The sequence below is a fragment of the Anser anser genome (genome assembly GCF_964211835.1).
Source record: "Anser anser genome assembly, chromosome: 1".
Taxonomy (NCBI): Eukaryota; Metazoa; Chordata; class Aves; order Anseriformes; family Anatidae; genus Anser; species Anser anser.
Genome location: NC_139720.1, coordinates 126,490,186 through 126,507,746, shown reverse-complemented (window position 1 = coordinate 126,507,746; position 17,561 = coordinate 126,490,186). Strand labels below are relative to the sequence as shown.

Here is a 17,561-nt window from a genome sequence, read left to right as displayed (position 1 = left end):
AGTCAGAGATTGTACAATCGAAGGAAAATACCAATTCCCAGCACACAGACCATGTAGGGAGCAACAAAAGGGACCGATCCTAAAATAGAACGGTATCTCACTGTTTTTCCGTTGGCTTTGTGGAGCACATGCGGGGACGCCTCTTTGTGCCTTTGCTTGAAACGTTCTCCAAATCAGATTCCATTTTAGGTTAGTCCCGAAGACGATGTAAGATGAAGTGGTGTCCCAGAGTGTTCTTTGTTTCCTCCTTAAAGACAACATGTTGTATCAGGGGTCACTCTTATCAGACATTATGCAAAATCTTATGACTTAAAAAGTCCTGCTCAGCATCTGATTTAATTAGCTCTAATATTTTTTTTTTCATTGCAAAGTCAAAGGCTTTCCAAATTAATGCAGCGATCTGAATATTTTTAGGCAGGAGCCTGTTAATGCTGAAATGTTGTTTTGCAAAAACATCTTATAACTAAAGCTCATGATGGAAGTAATTTGTAATATTCAATGACCTCATTTTATACTGTTTTGCTCACGAGAAGCTAATGCATATGATGCCATGTGAAACTCTCAGACAAGCCTGTCTGCAGGACTTATGGGAGCCATAAATGGATTAAACCTCTCACTCCCTGCTTTGGCAAGTGATCAGTTACATTTAAATAAAGGTCAGTCTGTCTTTACAAAGAACACACTGGAAGCAAGCTTAATAGCTTTCCCTTCGGAGCCTAGAACATAACTATTTGAAGTATAATTAACAACGGGGTGCCAGTCACTGATTGTGCTTTTTGCTTCGTTTTACATCTGGGGAGTTCCAGTATTCCCCGTTAGTTTTAAGAGGGGTCACAGTGCTAGTTATCAAATTGACAGTCTTGACCTGGCCCTGTAAAACATTGTTTGGGACAATTCAGATGAATGCCAAATGCCATACCAAGACCAGAACCATGACACTGCTACAAATTGGACACTCATGTTCTGTGCCATGACTCCAAATAACAGTGCGGGTATGACATCTGCCAGGCATGAGGGTACAGACTTGCTTGCTCTAAATACTAGATGACCGTGATAAGGAGGTACACCAGCTGTGCTATTATCTCATTGTATGAGCTCTATATTTTGGACTCCTTATAAAATACCCAATTCCCATTCTTTTCAGCATTAAAAGAGTGACCATGCCTGCCATCTGTTAAAATGTAGGTAGGATATTCTTTGCAAGAAGGGTGGAGTGAATTGGAGACAAAAGGTACTGACCACAAAAGGGTTATTTTGTCAAGTGAATTAAACATTTAGCCCATGTGAGGAACTTAAGAGTAAACAAGGTATGTTCTTGAGAATACTTCATTTATTTGGGTAGTTCTTGACCGGTATTTGTAGCCCTTGTGGCAAAAGTGATAATCATCTATTGTGAAGAGAACATAGCTAATAGAGCAATTTTGGTAGTCTGCAGAGAGCCTGAAATCCTAATGGAGATCTGTGAATTACTTTGCCCTGGCTGACTGGAGCACCAACTTCAGCAGTCCAGTGACTGCACTTCAGTGTCATCGTCAAGTAATTCCGCTCTGATCATTTCATCTAATGTTATCAGGGAGTGGGTAAGAGCAAAACACCGTGGACTGGCTTTTGAGAACTTCTGAAGATAATGCAAGAGCTGACAGGAGAGGTAAGGAGGGGAGGACAGGAGAAACAGCAAAAGAATAAGGAGGAAGAGAAATTAAAAGGCAGAGAAGAGGATGGGATTAGACAGAAAGGATCTATTAAGTAAAGATGAACATGATGTGAAGTATCACGAAAAAAATATCAAAGCCTTACATTCTGGTTGTGATACAAAGACTGTATTTTTCCTTTCACCTCTGTGTAGAAGTTCAACCTACTTTCATCTCATCCACTCTCATTTGATACCTTGCCTGATGACTGTATTCCCAGCTCAGGTCCGCTAAGAGAGAGCAGAGGTCTGTATCCCCAGAATGCATCTTTGTTATTGATCATAAAATAGAAGCCAAAAGAGGAGGATGGCCAACCAGAGATTAAAATAAAACCATGCACTTTTCCCAGTTTACCTGCACTTTCGGGTTACACACAGGATTTCAGGTCTGCTGGTCATTACTTCCTTTCATGAATGTTATGTTCATTTTAAGAGTTAATTAAATAAATTACAAAATATAGGAAACGCCAAGAGAAATAGAGCTGCATTTGGTTTTACGTACCCTTAGACATGCTAAAGTAAGAAAATCAATGCCTTAAGCAGTTTCATATCAGTTCTACCATTCTGCGTCTCTAAAAGTTATTTGTGCTTTTTTGTTTGTTTCATTTCTAGGATTTCTTTTTCCTGAAAAAAGAAAAAATGCATAGGAAGTGCAGAAGTCAGTGACTGAGTTACTTGACAGTGTTCAGCTTACATGAAGGTTTCATTCTTTTGCAGTCTTTCTACAAAGCAGCCAACTAAAGCTCTGCTTCCAACATAGGCACTTCAAGGTCATATTTCTTTGTTTCCACCACAGGTCAGATCCCATCACCAGGAAAAACTAATTTCAAAGCATCTTCCATCACAGGCACTCCAAGATATTGAAATGAAACAGCCAGCCAGAGAAAATACTTTTTCTTTAACCCATCAACCCTGCGTCAGTGAAGCAGAACTCTCCTCCAGCTCTGGCAGGTTTGCTAGTCAGGTAGCAAATGCGCGTCGGTGGCTTAGACCTCCATAATATTTTCTCTCTCCTGCAGGATGTTTACTTCAAGAGTTGTTAAAAGACAGATGCGTCTACTCTGAGCCTTTTAACATGTCCACGTTACGTTATTCCACATGTTGATTTGAGTACTTTAAACACTTGCTTTGTTCTCTATTGTAGGTCATGGGTTATATGGGACATTTGAAATGTTGTCCTCCTGGAGAAAAACTAGAGAAGACCAACATGTTAAAGAGAGGACTGCAGCCGTATTTGCAGACTCCATGCTCTCGTTTTCTCTCACCACTGCCATGTACCTGGTCACTTTTGGAATAGGTGCCAGTCCCTTCACTAACATTGAAGCAGCCAGGATTTTCTGCTGCAATTCCTGTATTGCAATTTTCTTCAACTACCTCTATGTACTCTCCTTTTATGGTTCCAGCCTGGTGTTTACTGGCTACATAGAAAACAACTACCAGCATAGTATCTTCTGTAGAAAGGTACCAAAGCCAGAGGTATTGCAAGAGAAGCCTGCATGGTATAGGTTTCTTCTGACAGCCAGATTCAGCGAGGACACGACAGATTCAGAGGAAACGAACACCTATGAGAGTCATCTTTTGGTGTGGTTCCTTAAACGTTATTATTGTGACTGGATAACAAACACTTATGTCAAGCCTTTTGTAGTTCTCTTTTACCTTGTTTATATTTCCTTTGCCTTAATGGGCTACCTGCAGGTCAGTGAAGGGTCAGACCTGAGCAACATCGTAGCGACCGCCACACGGACCATTGAGTATACTACTGCCCAGCAGAAGTATTTCAGTAACTACAGCCCGGTGATTGGGTTCTACATCTATGAGTCGATAGAGTACTGGAATACCAGTGTCCAGGAGGATGTGCTGGAGTATACCAAGGGTTTTGTGAGGATATCTTGGTTTGAGAGCTACTTAAATTACCTTAGGAAACTCAACATATCTACCGGATTGCCCAAGAAAAATTTCACTGATATGTTGAGGAACTCCTTCTTGAAGGCCCCTCAGTTTGCCCATTTTTCAGAGGATATCATCTTTTCCAAGAAATACAACAACGAAGTCGATGTTGTGGCCTCCAGGATGTTCCTGGTGGCCAAGACAATGGAAACCAAGAGGGAAGAACTTTACGACCTCCTGGAGACCCTGAGGAAGCTCTCTCTCACCTCCAAGGTGAAATTCATCGTTTTCAACCCATCATTTGTGTACATGGATCGTTATGCCTCTTCAGTGGGAGCCCCCTTACAAAACTCCTGCATTAGTGCTTTATTTCTGCTCTTCTTCTCTGCATTCCTGGTGGCAGACTCTCTGATCAATGTCTGGCTCACTCTAACTGTTGCCTCAGTTGAGTTTGGAGTTATAGGTTTTATGACCTTGTGGAAAGTGGAACTAGATTGTATTTCTGTGTTGTGCTTAATTTACGGAATTAATTACACAATTGACAACTGTGCTCCACTGTTATCAACCTTTGTCCTGGGCAAAGAGTTCACAAGAACTAAATGGGTGAAAAATGCCCTGGAAGTGCATGGGGTAGCTATTTTGCAGAGCTACCTCTGCTATATTGTTGGTCTGATTCCTCTTGCAGCTGTGCCTTCAAATCTGACCCGTACACTGTTCAGGTGCTTGTTTTTAATAGCATTAGTCACCTTCTTTCACTGCTTTGCCATTTTACCTGTGATATTGACTTTCCTGCCACCGTCCAAGAAGAAGAGGAAAGAGAAGAAGAATCCTGAAAACCGTGAGGAAATAGAGTGTGTCGAAATGGTGGATATGGATAGCACCCGAGTGGTTGACCAAATTACAACAGTCTAACTTGTTTGTTTGTTGCTTTTTTACACTAGGTCTTACTTAGAAAAAAAAAAAAAAGAAAAAAAAAAAAAGAAACCAGTGCTGACTCAGTATCTGGGGAGAGAAAGGGGTTTGGAGGTTTCTCCTCCCCTCTCTAAGCTAAATCCAGGAATATTCAAAACAATGGGAGAAATTTAAAAAAAAAAAAAAAAAGCAGAGGGATTGTACCTTGATCAGCTCCTATAACAAGTATTACAAGAGAATTTGCACACCCATGCAACGAGGGGTTGAGTTTCAGAACATGAAGTAAGACCTAATGAGAGAGGTTGGGTTCCTAAGCAGTCTTCTGCATTGCCTGTACTGCAGATACTGCAATTATTGTTGCTAAACCCCATCAGATTGAAAGGTCAACTGTCAAGGCTGAAGTAGCACTAAGTGTTCGCTGGATGTAAAGGCTTTACAAACTTTCTGCACAGCAATAACTCAAGTCAGTGAGTCAGCTCTTATAGGTCTTAGCCATCACATTTAATTTTTCTTTCCTCCCCTAATCTAAACATTTATGCAAGACTGTATAACAGATAGCAAACTGTACTGGAAAAAAAAAGCAGTACACAGCAACCAAACAATTTCCAAACCCTTTTGTGTTATAAATCTTCTTTTTTTCCTAAAAATATCCTTATTTTAAAATGTAAATCATCCCATGTAACATTTTTAATCATGGTTTTATAGCTGTTTCTGTTTCTTATAAAAACAAAAAAAGAAAAAAAAATCCCAGTGACTCTGTCACTCTAGAAAATATATAAATCTATTTTATAAATGTCTCGCTACTAGGTAAACACGTAACCTGCTTTACCAACTGTAATTTTGTTAGCAGTCTACTAACACGTGCGAGTGGATCTAGCAGCAGACAGAAGACGGTGTACTGAATATTTCAGCACCAAAATCCATGACACAAACCTCACGTATTAATATATCATCAAGAAAGTGAATGTTAGGGCTCTTTTACTGAGAGCCTATTTCAGGCCATTCACTGGTAATGCATACTAAGAGGATTAGTGGGTAGTTTTACGTAATGTATAACTTAATCCCTCGATCTTCCTAGAGTACTGGTAAAGCAATAGACCTTACAGCTATGGGCTCTTCCAAGAGATGCATACCATGAGAGTTGTACATAACAAACTGAAGGCTGGGACTGCAGTTTAGCAGTAGCAAGTTTAACAATGTCCCCAAAGAGCCCATATCAAAGGGGCCTATTGGAAACATCACATCTGAGAGAAAGAAAGAAAAAGAAAGAAAGAAAAAAGAAAGAAAGAAAGAAAGAAAGAAAGAAAGAAAGAAAGAAAGAAAGAAAGAAAGAAAGAAAGAGAGAAAGAGAGAGAGAAAGAGAGAGAGAAAGAAAGAAAAGAAAAAGAGAAAAAGAAAGAAAGAAAGAAAGAAAGAAAGAAAGAAAGAAAGAAAGAAAGAGAAAGAAAGAAAGAAAGAAAGAAAGAAAGAAAGAAAGAAAGAAAGAAAGAAAGAAAGAAAGAAAGAAAGAAAGAAAGAAAGAAAGAAAAAGAAAGAAAAGAAAAACTTATAAAGATTACATTATCAAGTCTTTTTGGAGCTGTGAGTTCTAAATCAATAATTCTGTCAGCATCTGTGATGTGGAGTAATGCAGATAAAGAAGCATCTCTTCCCTCCTCCACGCCCTCCACCCTTCAGAACTACAAGTTTATTACTGTAAGGGTTTATTATGGGGTTGGACCCCCGTGGGGTTATGCAAGCCAGTTCTGTAGGTTTTGCTGGGAGTGCTCCAGCTATAAATGGACTGCGAACACCCAGCTGCAGGAAGTTGGCCTGTGTGTCGGGTGATCTCATGAATGTATGGGCCCAAGAGTGCTGTAAAAGTTTTCAGCAGCTGGCACCGTGCTTGCCTTAGCCGTGGTATCTGGAGGTGGGATGGGTATTGCAGGGGCTTGTGCTGCTGAGAGCACTGTGTCTCGGAGGCTGCCTGTGTTACACAGACCGATTATCTCATCTGTGGCTGCAGCCCCGGGGTATGCTTCATTGCGTGAAAATTCTCTAAAGCATCAAGTCCCGGCGACCCCCAGCAGCCCTGCGCAAAATCCGTTAATGCCGCCGTGTGAATATGAATTTTCAAGCAAAGAGATACTTCTAGAGCTTCCTTCCTGGAAGAAAAGATAACCAGATATTTTGCCTTCCCTGAGCAAAACGTTACTGACTAGCAAAACAAGTTGGCAGTGCAGCTGGCAACGTTTGCTTTCCCCTGGATAACTCTCTTCTCTGACCAGAAGGGAAGGAAGCAGAGTCCAGGAATGCACAGGCTCTTTGCTTGAACAAACACCATTTGCTGTAGTAGCAACAGTAACAACAACTTCAGCCTTGGCAGAAGTCAGGCGGACACCTTGAAGACAGCCAAATGAATGTGAGGTGAGGGGAAAGACCTGTTTCCTCTCTTTTCTTTAGACTCAGGCATGGGGCTATGTTTTCCAGACAGAAATCATTCCTCCAATGTACTTTCAGTGTAGATTTTCTGTGACGGCCATTATGTCATTTAAATAACAATTTCCCTACATTCTGGCTGCTCAAGAGGCAGCTGCAGTGACTTTTAAATTCAGAGGGCATTAACAAATCAGTTGAGAGCTACAGAGAAATTGCAAACCATTTTTGACAGCGGCAATCTACTGGCTTGTGGGACACCTGGAAACAGGAGATGTGTGAAAGAGGTGGTTTGTACATGGCAGAGAGGAATAAATACATAGCAAGCACTGATTTGACAACTCTGCTGTCCCTGATGCTATCACTTGCAAATGCAGGACGCGAGGATGGCTGCCATAAACCTCCCACATCAAATTGAAATGCATAGGTAGGAGTGTCTTTAAAGAGATGTCCAAAGACAAGCTTGTAGTTTCATAGATATCTCATTAAGTCTCGGCATGTGAGGCCTTCAGAGGTCTTCAAGGAAGGTGACAAAACCAGTGATAAAATCCCTCTTCTGTCTCCAAAACCATTGCAAAAAGAACACAGAGGCACTGCAATGGCAAAACACCACAGTATGCACTTAGGCATCTGCAGAAGACAGGGTGAGAAATCATGAAGCCCACATCTTTGCCCCAAGGAAGAGCCAACAATATTGAAGTCGTTTCTGAGGGATATTTGGTACAGCCCATTCTTAATGATCTTTTTAAAGACAGATTCCTCCCCTACCAGGTTCCCCCTGTGCCATCTTACCCCACCAGTAACTCATCCTGGCTGTCCACAACCGGGAGGGAGAAGAGGAGCCATGTCCCTCTCCACACAGAGAAGACGAGGCCAGGCCAGGCCAGACAAGGGACAGCTTCTGAAGCCTCCGCACCCCTCAGAAACCCAAAGAAGAGCTAAAACCAACTTACCTACATGTCTCACCGTGTTTCACATCAAGTTGCCACTCTGTTCCCCATTTGCAGGCTTGGTGACATAAAGCCATGAAAATGCTTAGGGTGTCCTCGGCCAAGGTCCATGAGATTCCTGCCTGAATCCTGATGTGTCTCAGAGAGACACCACATGCTCCTTCTCTACAGGTAGCTTGAATACCTCAGCATGAACCAGAAACGGCACCTTCTCAAGACTTCTCAGACTATGCTAACCCACTTTGGCCTTCCTTCCCTTTGACTTTTTCCTCTGGAGCAATTATCTTCACCAAAGTCAGTTGGTACTTGCTGCATCAGCTGATTAACAGGTGCAGATATTGTGCTCTGTTCTCAGCCCAAAGCACTCCAAATGGCTAACTGTACATAAGATTTTACCCTCACTGGTGAACCTCCATTTTGGAAAACTACCTGGGCTTAAGCAGTTTTGTCACATTCTTAAGTGTCTTTCTAGCCCAGGTTTCACTGTGGTTTTGTTTGCAATATAGACAACCCAATTTTTGTATAAATTTAGTGAGTAACAAACTATTATACACTGTCAGGCGCTGACTAAAATTGAACAGCAAAAATTTTAACTATGGCTAACGAGAATATATAGGACGTTGGCTCACTGAAAGCATACATCTTCTACAAACATTGAAATTTCCATACAGTATGGTATGGTGTATAGTATATTTTTACTACAGGGTAAGCATGGGGAAAAAGAACCAATGTGAGTGCATATGACCAGCCCATTTTTCTTACAACGTAATTCCTAATGTTGGCTTAGCACAAGTCCATTTTCAATTTACAAGTTCTCTAATTGGAGGAAAAAAAATGAAGAGAGAAAAGTTGGTATAGCTGGAATAACTTCAGCATAAAAATTAATTGATGAAGCCAGAATTTTCTGCCCAAATCTTTATGTGAAAATGTTCTGCTTAGATTAAAATTAGAGCTGGGAAGGCTGAGAAAAGCCTGTCTAGCAAAGAAAGGGAACTTCTTTTCCAAAGACAAGAAAATACATTTAGCATGGACAACTGCATGAACCTGGAGGGAAAACAACACCGAAGTGGCCTGAGGTTGCATTGAGCCATGTGAGGATTCGCATCTGCTCTCAGAAGCTTTCTGAGCCAGTGCTGAAGTCAGGTAACATGTGTACTGTAAATTGAAAGGTGTACTTTTAAAGGCTTTTCTCTCAGCTAACTGTCCTCTGGTGAGCCACCAAATCCCACCGCAGCCAACACCTCGTTTATTTTTATTAAAAGAGGAAACAAAACAGAGCGGCTGCACACCTGGGCAAAATTCAGAAGAGTCAGATGTGACTTCTCTTTTAAACAGGGAGAACATCAGAAAGAGCTCTTTAGCATGTGGTTTTTGTGGGAGGAATAATGGTTGTTGCAGAAGTTAGCAAAGGGGTGCTTTTCCTATTTCTCAGCTTTGTAAATAGAGCAGTCTTGGAGATCTGGGGAAAGGGAGAAGGGCGTAGGAGCTGGACTTTGGTTTGCTATGCGCCCTGAGCTACTGCAGTTACCCTTGCGTGGACGGGAGCTGAAGGCAGAATGGGAGCACAGGAAGGAAACAAGATGCACGCTGGGCACACCACAGCCAGGGGCAAGGGCATCTCCCAGGGCACCATCCAGGGCACCAGGTCTGTGCCCCAGCCTGACCCCACAACTCATGCAGGGTGCTTTTAGCCCCAAGCATGCACAAGGGCCTGAGCACACACAGCAAGCTGCTGGCATGCCTGATGTTACAGCAGTGCCTCGCAGATTTCTGAATCAGAGCTCACAAGCCCATGGGAAGCCACTTTCTGGAAGACCATGAACAGAAAGTGTTACCAAGAGCCCTTTCCTCCCTTGCATTTGTGGATATTAAAACTCTGATCCATATAAAGCAAATTGTACGATTTGGGGCATCTACGTAGGGGCAAAGTATTTCTTCTTGCAGCTCCAATGAGAAGGCAGCATAGGCAGGCAGCATCCTCCACCTGCGCCTGGGCACCTCACCTCCATCATAGGGATACCCCCAGGGACCCCACGGCAGGCATAAAGGGAACCTTACTCCCCCTCTCCCCATTCCCAATCTCATTAGAGAAGGGGGAGATTTAGCTCCAAATTTTGCCAGAAATGGGCACCCAGGGAGCCCTTGTGAAACCCATCTTCTGCCAGGATAGTGCAAGGGAAAACTTGTTTGTTTGTTTGTTGTTGTTTTTATTTTTGAGAAAGGCATGGCAAAGGCATGGGCTCATGAGAGGATCTGAAGACGTATTCCTGCTCGATGTGCACAGATTGGGGCGGAGGGATGTGGTCTCTGCAGAGGTGCCACCGCTCGCCCCGTGGCAGTCGGGATGCAGCTCCCTGCCCGGAGGAGGGCACCTCAGCATCACCTGCGGCTGCCTGGGGCAGCTGCTTCTCCAGCATGGGTTGGTCTGGTGTAGCTGCTGTTCTGCAAGTCATCACCTTTTTCAGTCTGGGGGAAAAAAAAGACAAGTCAGTATAAATAACGCTAGGTTATTTAAGCTCCAAGTCTTAATCTGTGCATCACATAAATGGCTTGCAAGATGTCAGGGGTTTTCGTTTGGGCTTTTTTTAACCTATTTTTACTATTTTTGTATTAATTTAGGAAAAAAAATTGTATAATGAATCTCAATGTATAGCATAAGCCTAAAATAAAACGGCTGTCTCTCTCTTTGCTTCCTGTGCTCCCACACTGCTGAAGAAGTCCCGTGCCATCACCTGGCCAGATTTACCCATCCTCACCCAAGCAGCCAGGCAGTGTGTCCTCTCCAGCTGCCACCAGAGAGGGACAGCTGAGCAGTTTGTGGCACCTGCTCTCTGCTCACACAAGAAATAGACTTACCCAGAGCTGGTAGGTGGATGCGAAGCACTACTCCTGAGCAGATTTGTTACTCTTAAAAATGCTCTCCCCGACACCTCAGCATCCACAAAGTTGGGAGATCTCGTCACCACTACACCTCTCAAGCTGTGGTCGCAGCTCCGCGATCTCCCAATCCCTGCAGCCCATCAGCCTTCCCCCATGCCTGGGCAGGCCACCCAGTTACACCTTTCCCCAGTGTTTTTGGGAAGGCGAGCAGCACCCCTATAGACCCACCCAGGTGCAAACTGCTGCAACAAGCGACAAGGGTAACAGCCACAGCTGCTCTATTGCAGCTGTTTGGAGCAAGGAGGTAAAAATCAGTTTCCTCTCAAGAGCAAGGGAGCCAGACCCGAAACTCACTGCAAACAGCAGCAGGACTGAGAGCAGGGGGTGGGGTTTGGCTGCAGCAGCATTGCCAGGGCTTTTGGCCACTTCAGTTTGATGGGGAGTTTGAGACTGCTGTTCAAAGGTGGCTTCTGTCACCTGCTCCTGACCTAGTCCCTGCCAGCCTCACATCACCTTAAATTCATGATCCACAAGCACTGACGGCAGAAATTCTGGCTAAACCAGAAAATCAAATTATATTCTTTTTCCAATTGATAATCTAATGCAAGAGAGGCTATATGTAAACGCCACACAGGACCTCCAAGAGCAGCACTCCTGACCGAGGCTAGTGTGCCTTTTCTGTCTACATTAGCAAGAGCTGTTCATGCAATTCTCCATAGACACATCTTACAAAAATCAAACACGCAATCGGTACATTTTATTCTAAAAATTCACCTGTATGTATACCTTCAGAACACCAGCGTGCAAAGTCTGATCTTTAGGTCATCAGGAATACAACTGAGCCCAGCAAATGTTCACAAGTCTCTAAGTTACATGTGCAATTCTTACACTGCTACACGTGAATCAGAATACTCTAAGTCCAAATTGCCACATTTCGTTATTTGTACAACTACTTTACAGACATAAACTGGGCAGGATTAAGGACTCAAAGCACTGGAGTATGCTCATATTTACATTCATCCTGTTAGAGATATAGGAAATGTAAGAATCGTGTTAAAGACCTCGATAGCTGGATAGCCAGAGCATGCAGAATATTCTATTCTGATTCTTCTGCCACATTCAATCCCCTGAAATCTATCCTGTGAACAGGCATAGTTCTGAGCAAGACTGACATTTGTGTTCCTAGAAATTACCAAGTTGCACAGGTGAAGTTTGCTGGAAACAAAATTTTAAATGTATGCAAACAAACTGATGCCAGAAAACACAATGTGCAAAAAAAATATGCCTTCATATACTGATTGTATCTCATAATTAGCAATCTGTTCACTGATGCTACAAGTAAAAATGCTTTTATATTTGTCAGCTATATTTAGGAAACTATATGCCCCACTAAAATACATATAGTGCAGACAATCCCATACCAATTATGTATTTTATATATGCCCAGCTAAAGTTGGCTCCATAAAAAAACAGGAGGAAAAACTGACCCAGAAATGTAGTTGAAAGCTGTCAGTAAGAATGTTTTAACTGTCCTGGAATTAGTAATGTAAGGGGGTGGAGCAATAGAGAAGTTACTGAAGAGTGTAGGAACAAAGCAGCTAGCTGCACAAATGCAGAGGTATTGAGAAAGGAAAATCCTTGGGTGTTATTGTACCAGGTGGATAGGAGAGATGGAATAAAAAAATCTGGGTTGAAAAAGGAAGGAAGGTCTAATGAGAACAAGGAGAGAGAAAAATATGCGAGCATATATAAGATTTGCAGGTCTAACATATACTAAGGCTGCCTAACAAAAGACAGGGTCTGTCTGCATGCAGAAAATGTAATTTCACAGCTGCCTAATTATATGGATTCAAATATAGATTCACTACCTCACTGCTTTGGAATAAAAGGTGGATAACATCCATAGTTGAGTCTGGAGCCCAGAGCTGGAGACTTAAGCATGATATATACGCAATATCATACAGAGACAGAGATCAGTCAGATGCACTCTGGCTCATAACTTACTGCAAAATAACAAACGGCCTCTCCATCTCTTTGAACAAAATTCTTACAGAAAAGCTGCTGACTTTTAATGTTTCTGAAACAGGCATACCTTCCTGATAAAATACTCATCTGTTGGAGGGATTTTCTTTCTCTTTTGAAGATGTGATCAATTTTCTTTCCGGACAAAAGGAGCCCTGAGGCACATTACCTGCAGCGGGAAGTGGGAAATACCAGCTCTCTTAAGGTGATTCCTGAGTCAAGAACATCTGCAATTGAATTTCTCTCTTTTCTTTCCTCTCAGCGTGCAATTGCAAACTGTTCCGGACTTGCCTATTCACAGTCATGTATAAATCACTACACCACATCCCTGGCAGCAGGGGAGGTGGGCTTCTGCAGAGTCTCTACCGGTGTTGGCTCCAGAGGCTGTGGTCACGGTATGATTTCAGGATATTCCTGTTTATTAGCCCCTCTGACGGGAGCCATTTCTGCCCGTGGTTCAGATCTGACTGGAAGGGTCGCTACAGCAGCTATGGCAGGAAAGCCAAAAATGTTTTGCTGCACTGACATACCTCTGATAAACGGGAGCGATGTGACATATATTATTAGGTCTAGAAAGAAGAAACATTCAAAACCCAATGTCAGAACACCATATTATATTTAATGTCCCCATCTGTGTGGATGTTATACAACAGATTTATAATATGGATGTTGCAGAAATGGGAAGAGTAAAGAGAGAGGCAGAGAGAGAAAATACCATCCAAACAACTCATTTGGCACTCTCCAAATCTCTCCATCAAAGGAATGGTTATTGCCTCAGAGTCAGGAGTGACACCAAGCCTGAAGAATCTAATTTACAAGGAAAGGTTAAAAGAATTGGACTTAGGAAGGGGAAATTTGGAGTTGAGGTACATGACTTCAGAATTACGGAAAGGCTTGCTAACATCTGTGAGTTCCTTTTCTTTTCCCAGTGTGTGTTTCAAAAGGCAAGTTCTCAGAATACAAAATATTTGAAGTGAGAACTGAGTAATAAATGTATGGAGAATGTTTCACAGGTAGAACTGACAAATACATATTGGATATTGGATAGATTGGATAGACAAGGGAGACAAAAAGTCGACTTAGATCAGAAATGCCTAAATTTACTGTAGAGAACTCCATAAAAACCTACACAGAAAAACTCTCAGATGTACTCACAGGCCTGAAGAACTCTTCAGGTGGTCTGTTCCAGCACCAGGATGAAAACAAGGTAAGAGTTTTAAATTATTGACACTTACAACCAATAGAGCTTTAAACTCTGGAGCCTGGGTAAGGGAGAAATTGAAAAAATGTTGGGAAAAAGACTTTAATAGCAAACTTTTGGTGTACATCAGCATCTCTCTAAGGATTTCACAGGAGCTGTATCTAATAATATTTGGTTAAAGCATGGCCCATCATGCTCCAGATGACTGTTTTCCTCTTCCCCTAGCAGCCAAAGGCTGAGTTTCACTTTGCCTGTCCACTTTCCAAGGCAGACGGTCCCTCTGACACTGCCTGAGTGCCCGAGGACCTGGGGCATAGAGCCAAGCCTGGACCAGCACAGCTTTAATGAGGAACAGCCCATGTCTGAACCACTGCCGGACAAAGCCTTATTACTCCTTCAGCAGAGAGACTTGCATTCATATTTCTAATGTTCTTTAAAAGCTTATAAGACAAATTGGCCTCTGTGGTGCTCTGTAGATGCGCTAAGACGTAGACGTGCTATGGATGCCATCCAGGCATACTTATGCTTGTGCTTCTTCTGTGCTTGGTAACCCTCAGCCTTTGGCTTTGTGCCATGCAGCCCATCTGAGGTTCACATTTTAGGTTTTATGGAGATAACTGCTTGGTGAAAGAGATTTTGTTTAGCTCAAACACATCTTCATATATATGGGCTGTTTTATTCGCCCCTGAAGGTGTTTCGCACCTGCCATCTCTGTCCTCTGTTAGCATGTTTGGAAATGAAGGTGGCGACAGCAGGAAAAATACGATTGTAGAGCAAGTAAAAGTCCAATTATTTTTGCTAAGTGGCAGCTGATTTTGTATGGCTCAATTGCCAGTGATTTTGTGAGGGTTGATTTCCACTACCAAATTTTCAAAAGGTGCTTAATATTCTGCTCCTAAGCCGGGAAGACTCTGGATTTTCAGTATACTGATATGGCAGAGTACAACAGCTGGCTTCAAAACATGTCCAGTAGAAAAAAAAATCAGAAAGGGGAGGAGAGGAAGACAGAATTGCAGTTTCTGAGATTTTCGGCATAAAATACTGGCATTTCTTTAATAAAAGGTTCACATTTTTGCTTTTGTTCTGATGGGAAAATCCTACTGGGTGACAAATTTGAAGCATATAAAGTCATTTACAAAAATTCTGTCTGAATTAGGCAATGTTTTTGATGAGCCTGCAGGAGTTGCAGTGAATAAGAGGCTGCTGTGCAGGAGGGGAGTGGTAGAAGGTGAGCTGAGAAAAGATCTGTCTTTTCTGACATGTCTCCTATCATGTCTCAGCCTTGTCATGGACCCAGCTAACAGCAGCGTGCCCAGCACTAGAGCAGGAGGGTGTCTGTGTTTTGATACAATCATTTATGGAACAGCAAAGTGGTAAATAGTTCCCTGGTAAGGAGGGCACCCACCAAGCTTATTTCAAAATGCTGCTGAAGGGAAGGAAGGTCTCGAGGTCTGACTCCACCAGCAGGGCAAAGCAGTGCAGATGAGCTGCAGGCAAGCAGTGCTGATCAGGAAGGCAATAGCAAATGCAAACAATAGCAAACAGTAGGCATGAGGAAACAGATCTGAATGCAGAATCTGCTAAATATTACGAAAAATTCTCTGATCCAAAAAAAAAAAAAAAAGTCAGAGAAAGATCGCTGAAGCCCAAACCCTTTCTACAGATCTTAACTCCTTGCTATGCCTTGCTCAGCAGTTCCCTGGTGCTCACGCAACCATTCTATTCCATTTCTTTAGACTTAGTTCCTTTTAATATACATTAAATCAGCCAACAAATAAATACAAGCACACATTCAGAGATCTCAAGTAGGGAATTATGTGGTGATCCTTTACAGCTACACCTATTACTAAAACATATAGGAAATACATACATTTCACAAAATATTGGGAAAATCTGAACAAAATTCAAGTCTACCTGAAAACAACAGTTTGCATCAAATTGGCCAAACAGAAGTTAAAAATGTTTTCCAGATAAAACTTTTATAAGCTTTAAATGTGACAGTAAAGTATCTCCATTCAAGCCTTCTGAAGAGAATTAGGGAGAACAAATGTGGAGTGCAATTTAAAGAAGCAAGCAAGCAAATTGTGACCAGAGTATGTCTATAAAACCTTGGCAGTTGACCTTCACTGGGTGAGGATGGTAAGTGGTTTGGAGAACCAGCACTTCACCAAGTGGTTGAGTATATTTTTACCCCTATCAAAATACGAACCAGCTCTTCAGGTAAAAGCTGATCAAGCAAGGTTTGTCCATTTGCCTGCTCTCAGTGAGCATGAAAAACATCATGTTCCTAAATTAACCTGTGATTTCTGCTGACTTTGATTACTTCAGATATATTTCTGTTAACCACTAAGGGAAAGAAAATCCAAAATAAAAATGCTCCAAAGCTTTAATACTTTTTCTTTTCTCAAGAACCTACCCCACCCCTCCCATTAGCTTCTTCTTTTGCTATGTCAGACCTCTCTGACGATATTCCCCACTTTCAGCCAACTGGCTCAAGCGCTCCCCTACCACACTCTTGCAATTGTAAGCACTCAGGGGTTCCACTAAAAGGGTGGCTGGATGCAGCTTCAGGACTAATTGTATCCTGTGCGTTATAGAATTATGCACCAACAGCTAAAAGGACACAATGACAAGGTGAACTATGGTGACACACACTGTGTAATGTCATACAATCAAATGCAATGTTTAGTAAACATGAACCTCTTTGTCATTTTGTATTTATTTATACAGGTTTAAAATAAAAAAAAAAAAAATAAAGCACACATTTAAAAATATCCCTTTTTCCATTGCATCTCTGCAGCATTATGCAACTCCCTGGAGAGGCCGATGGGCAGGCAATGGCTGGGCCAATGCCTGAGGGCGATGACCAGCCAGGAGTGTGCAGCCACTATTGGACCGAGTTACACCTGCAACAAGACAGCTGGGGGCTTCCAGAGGGAGTGGGAGGGAAAACAGGGGCTAGCTGGGAAGTGCCGAGCTGGGAAAACCAAATTTCTGCAGAGACAGGGACAGGAACTAGGTCACAGCTCAGAAGCAGTGTGTTCACGGCCCATTGCACCAGTAATGAAACACTGGAGAGTTTCTGACGCCTGGGCTCTCTCTTTGGCCACAAAGCTCAGGGGGAAAGCAAAGGAAAAAGCCCAGTGTCACTAACAGAGTGAAATGGAGAAGTCACACAAATGGCAGATGAGCCAGGGGTTTCTGGGAGCTGCCTGGCTTCCAGAAACAGGCCCCATGCGTCATGGCCCCTTCCAGAGCAGGGCCAGTGCTCCTCTCCTGGGCAAAAGCCCCTGTGCTAACTCTTCCACACACGGCTAGAGGACAGGCAATTCTCCAGCACACCCGAAAAAGCAGGCAGGTGACCTGCCACTCCGCAGCAAGCCAAGCTCCTGCCAGTTTGCCCTAGGATCCGTGGCTTGTCCTACAAAGCCTCTGTGGGATGTGAAGGCACTGCCTCGCAGGCCTCTGGCAGGATTGTCCCCCTCTCCTCTGGGAGTGACGGCACACATTTCCAGAGAGTTCTGTGTGTCTTTAGAAGGTTTTCCTGGCACTTTGCCCTCCTGCTCTGCCATCCTCCCTCCCTCTCCCATTCTCATTTATGCTC

At 42.8% G+C, this 17,561-nt stretch overlaps 1 protein-coding gene across 1 annotated transcript in view; it reads left to right on the top strand.

Annotated features, from left to right (window-relative positions):
* PTCHD1 (patched domain containing 1) overlaps positions 1 to 16,731 on the top strand; it is a 42,900-nt gene extending 26,169 nt beyond the window's left edge. The window contains exon 3 of the mRNA XM_083795362.1: positions 2,835 to 16,731. Coding sequence (XP_083651488.1) covers positions 2,835 to 4,489 — 1,655 coding nt within the window. The 3' untranslated portion in view covers positions 4,490 to 16,731. The remainder of the gene's footprint in view (positions 1 to 2,834) is intronic.
* The last annotated feature ends 830 nt before the right edge of the window (positions 16,732 to 17,561 follow it).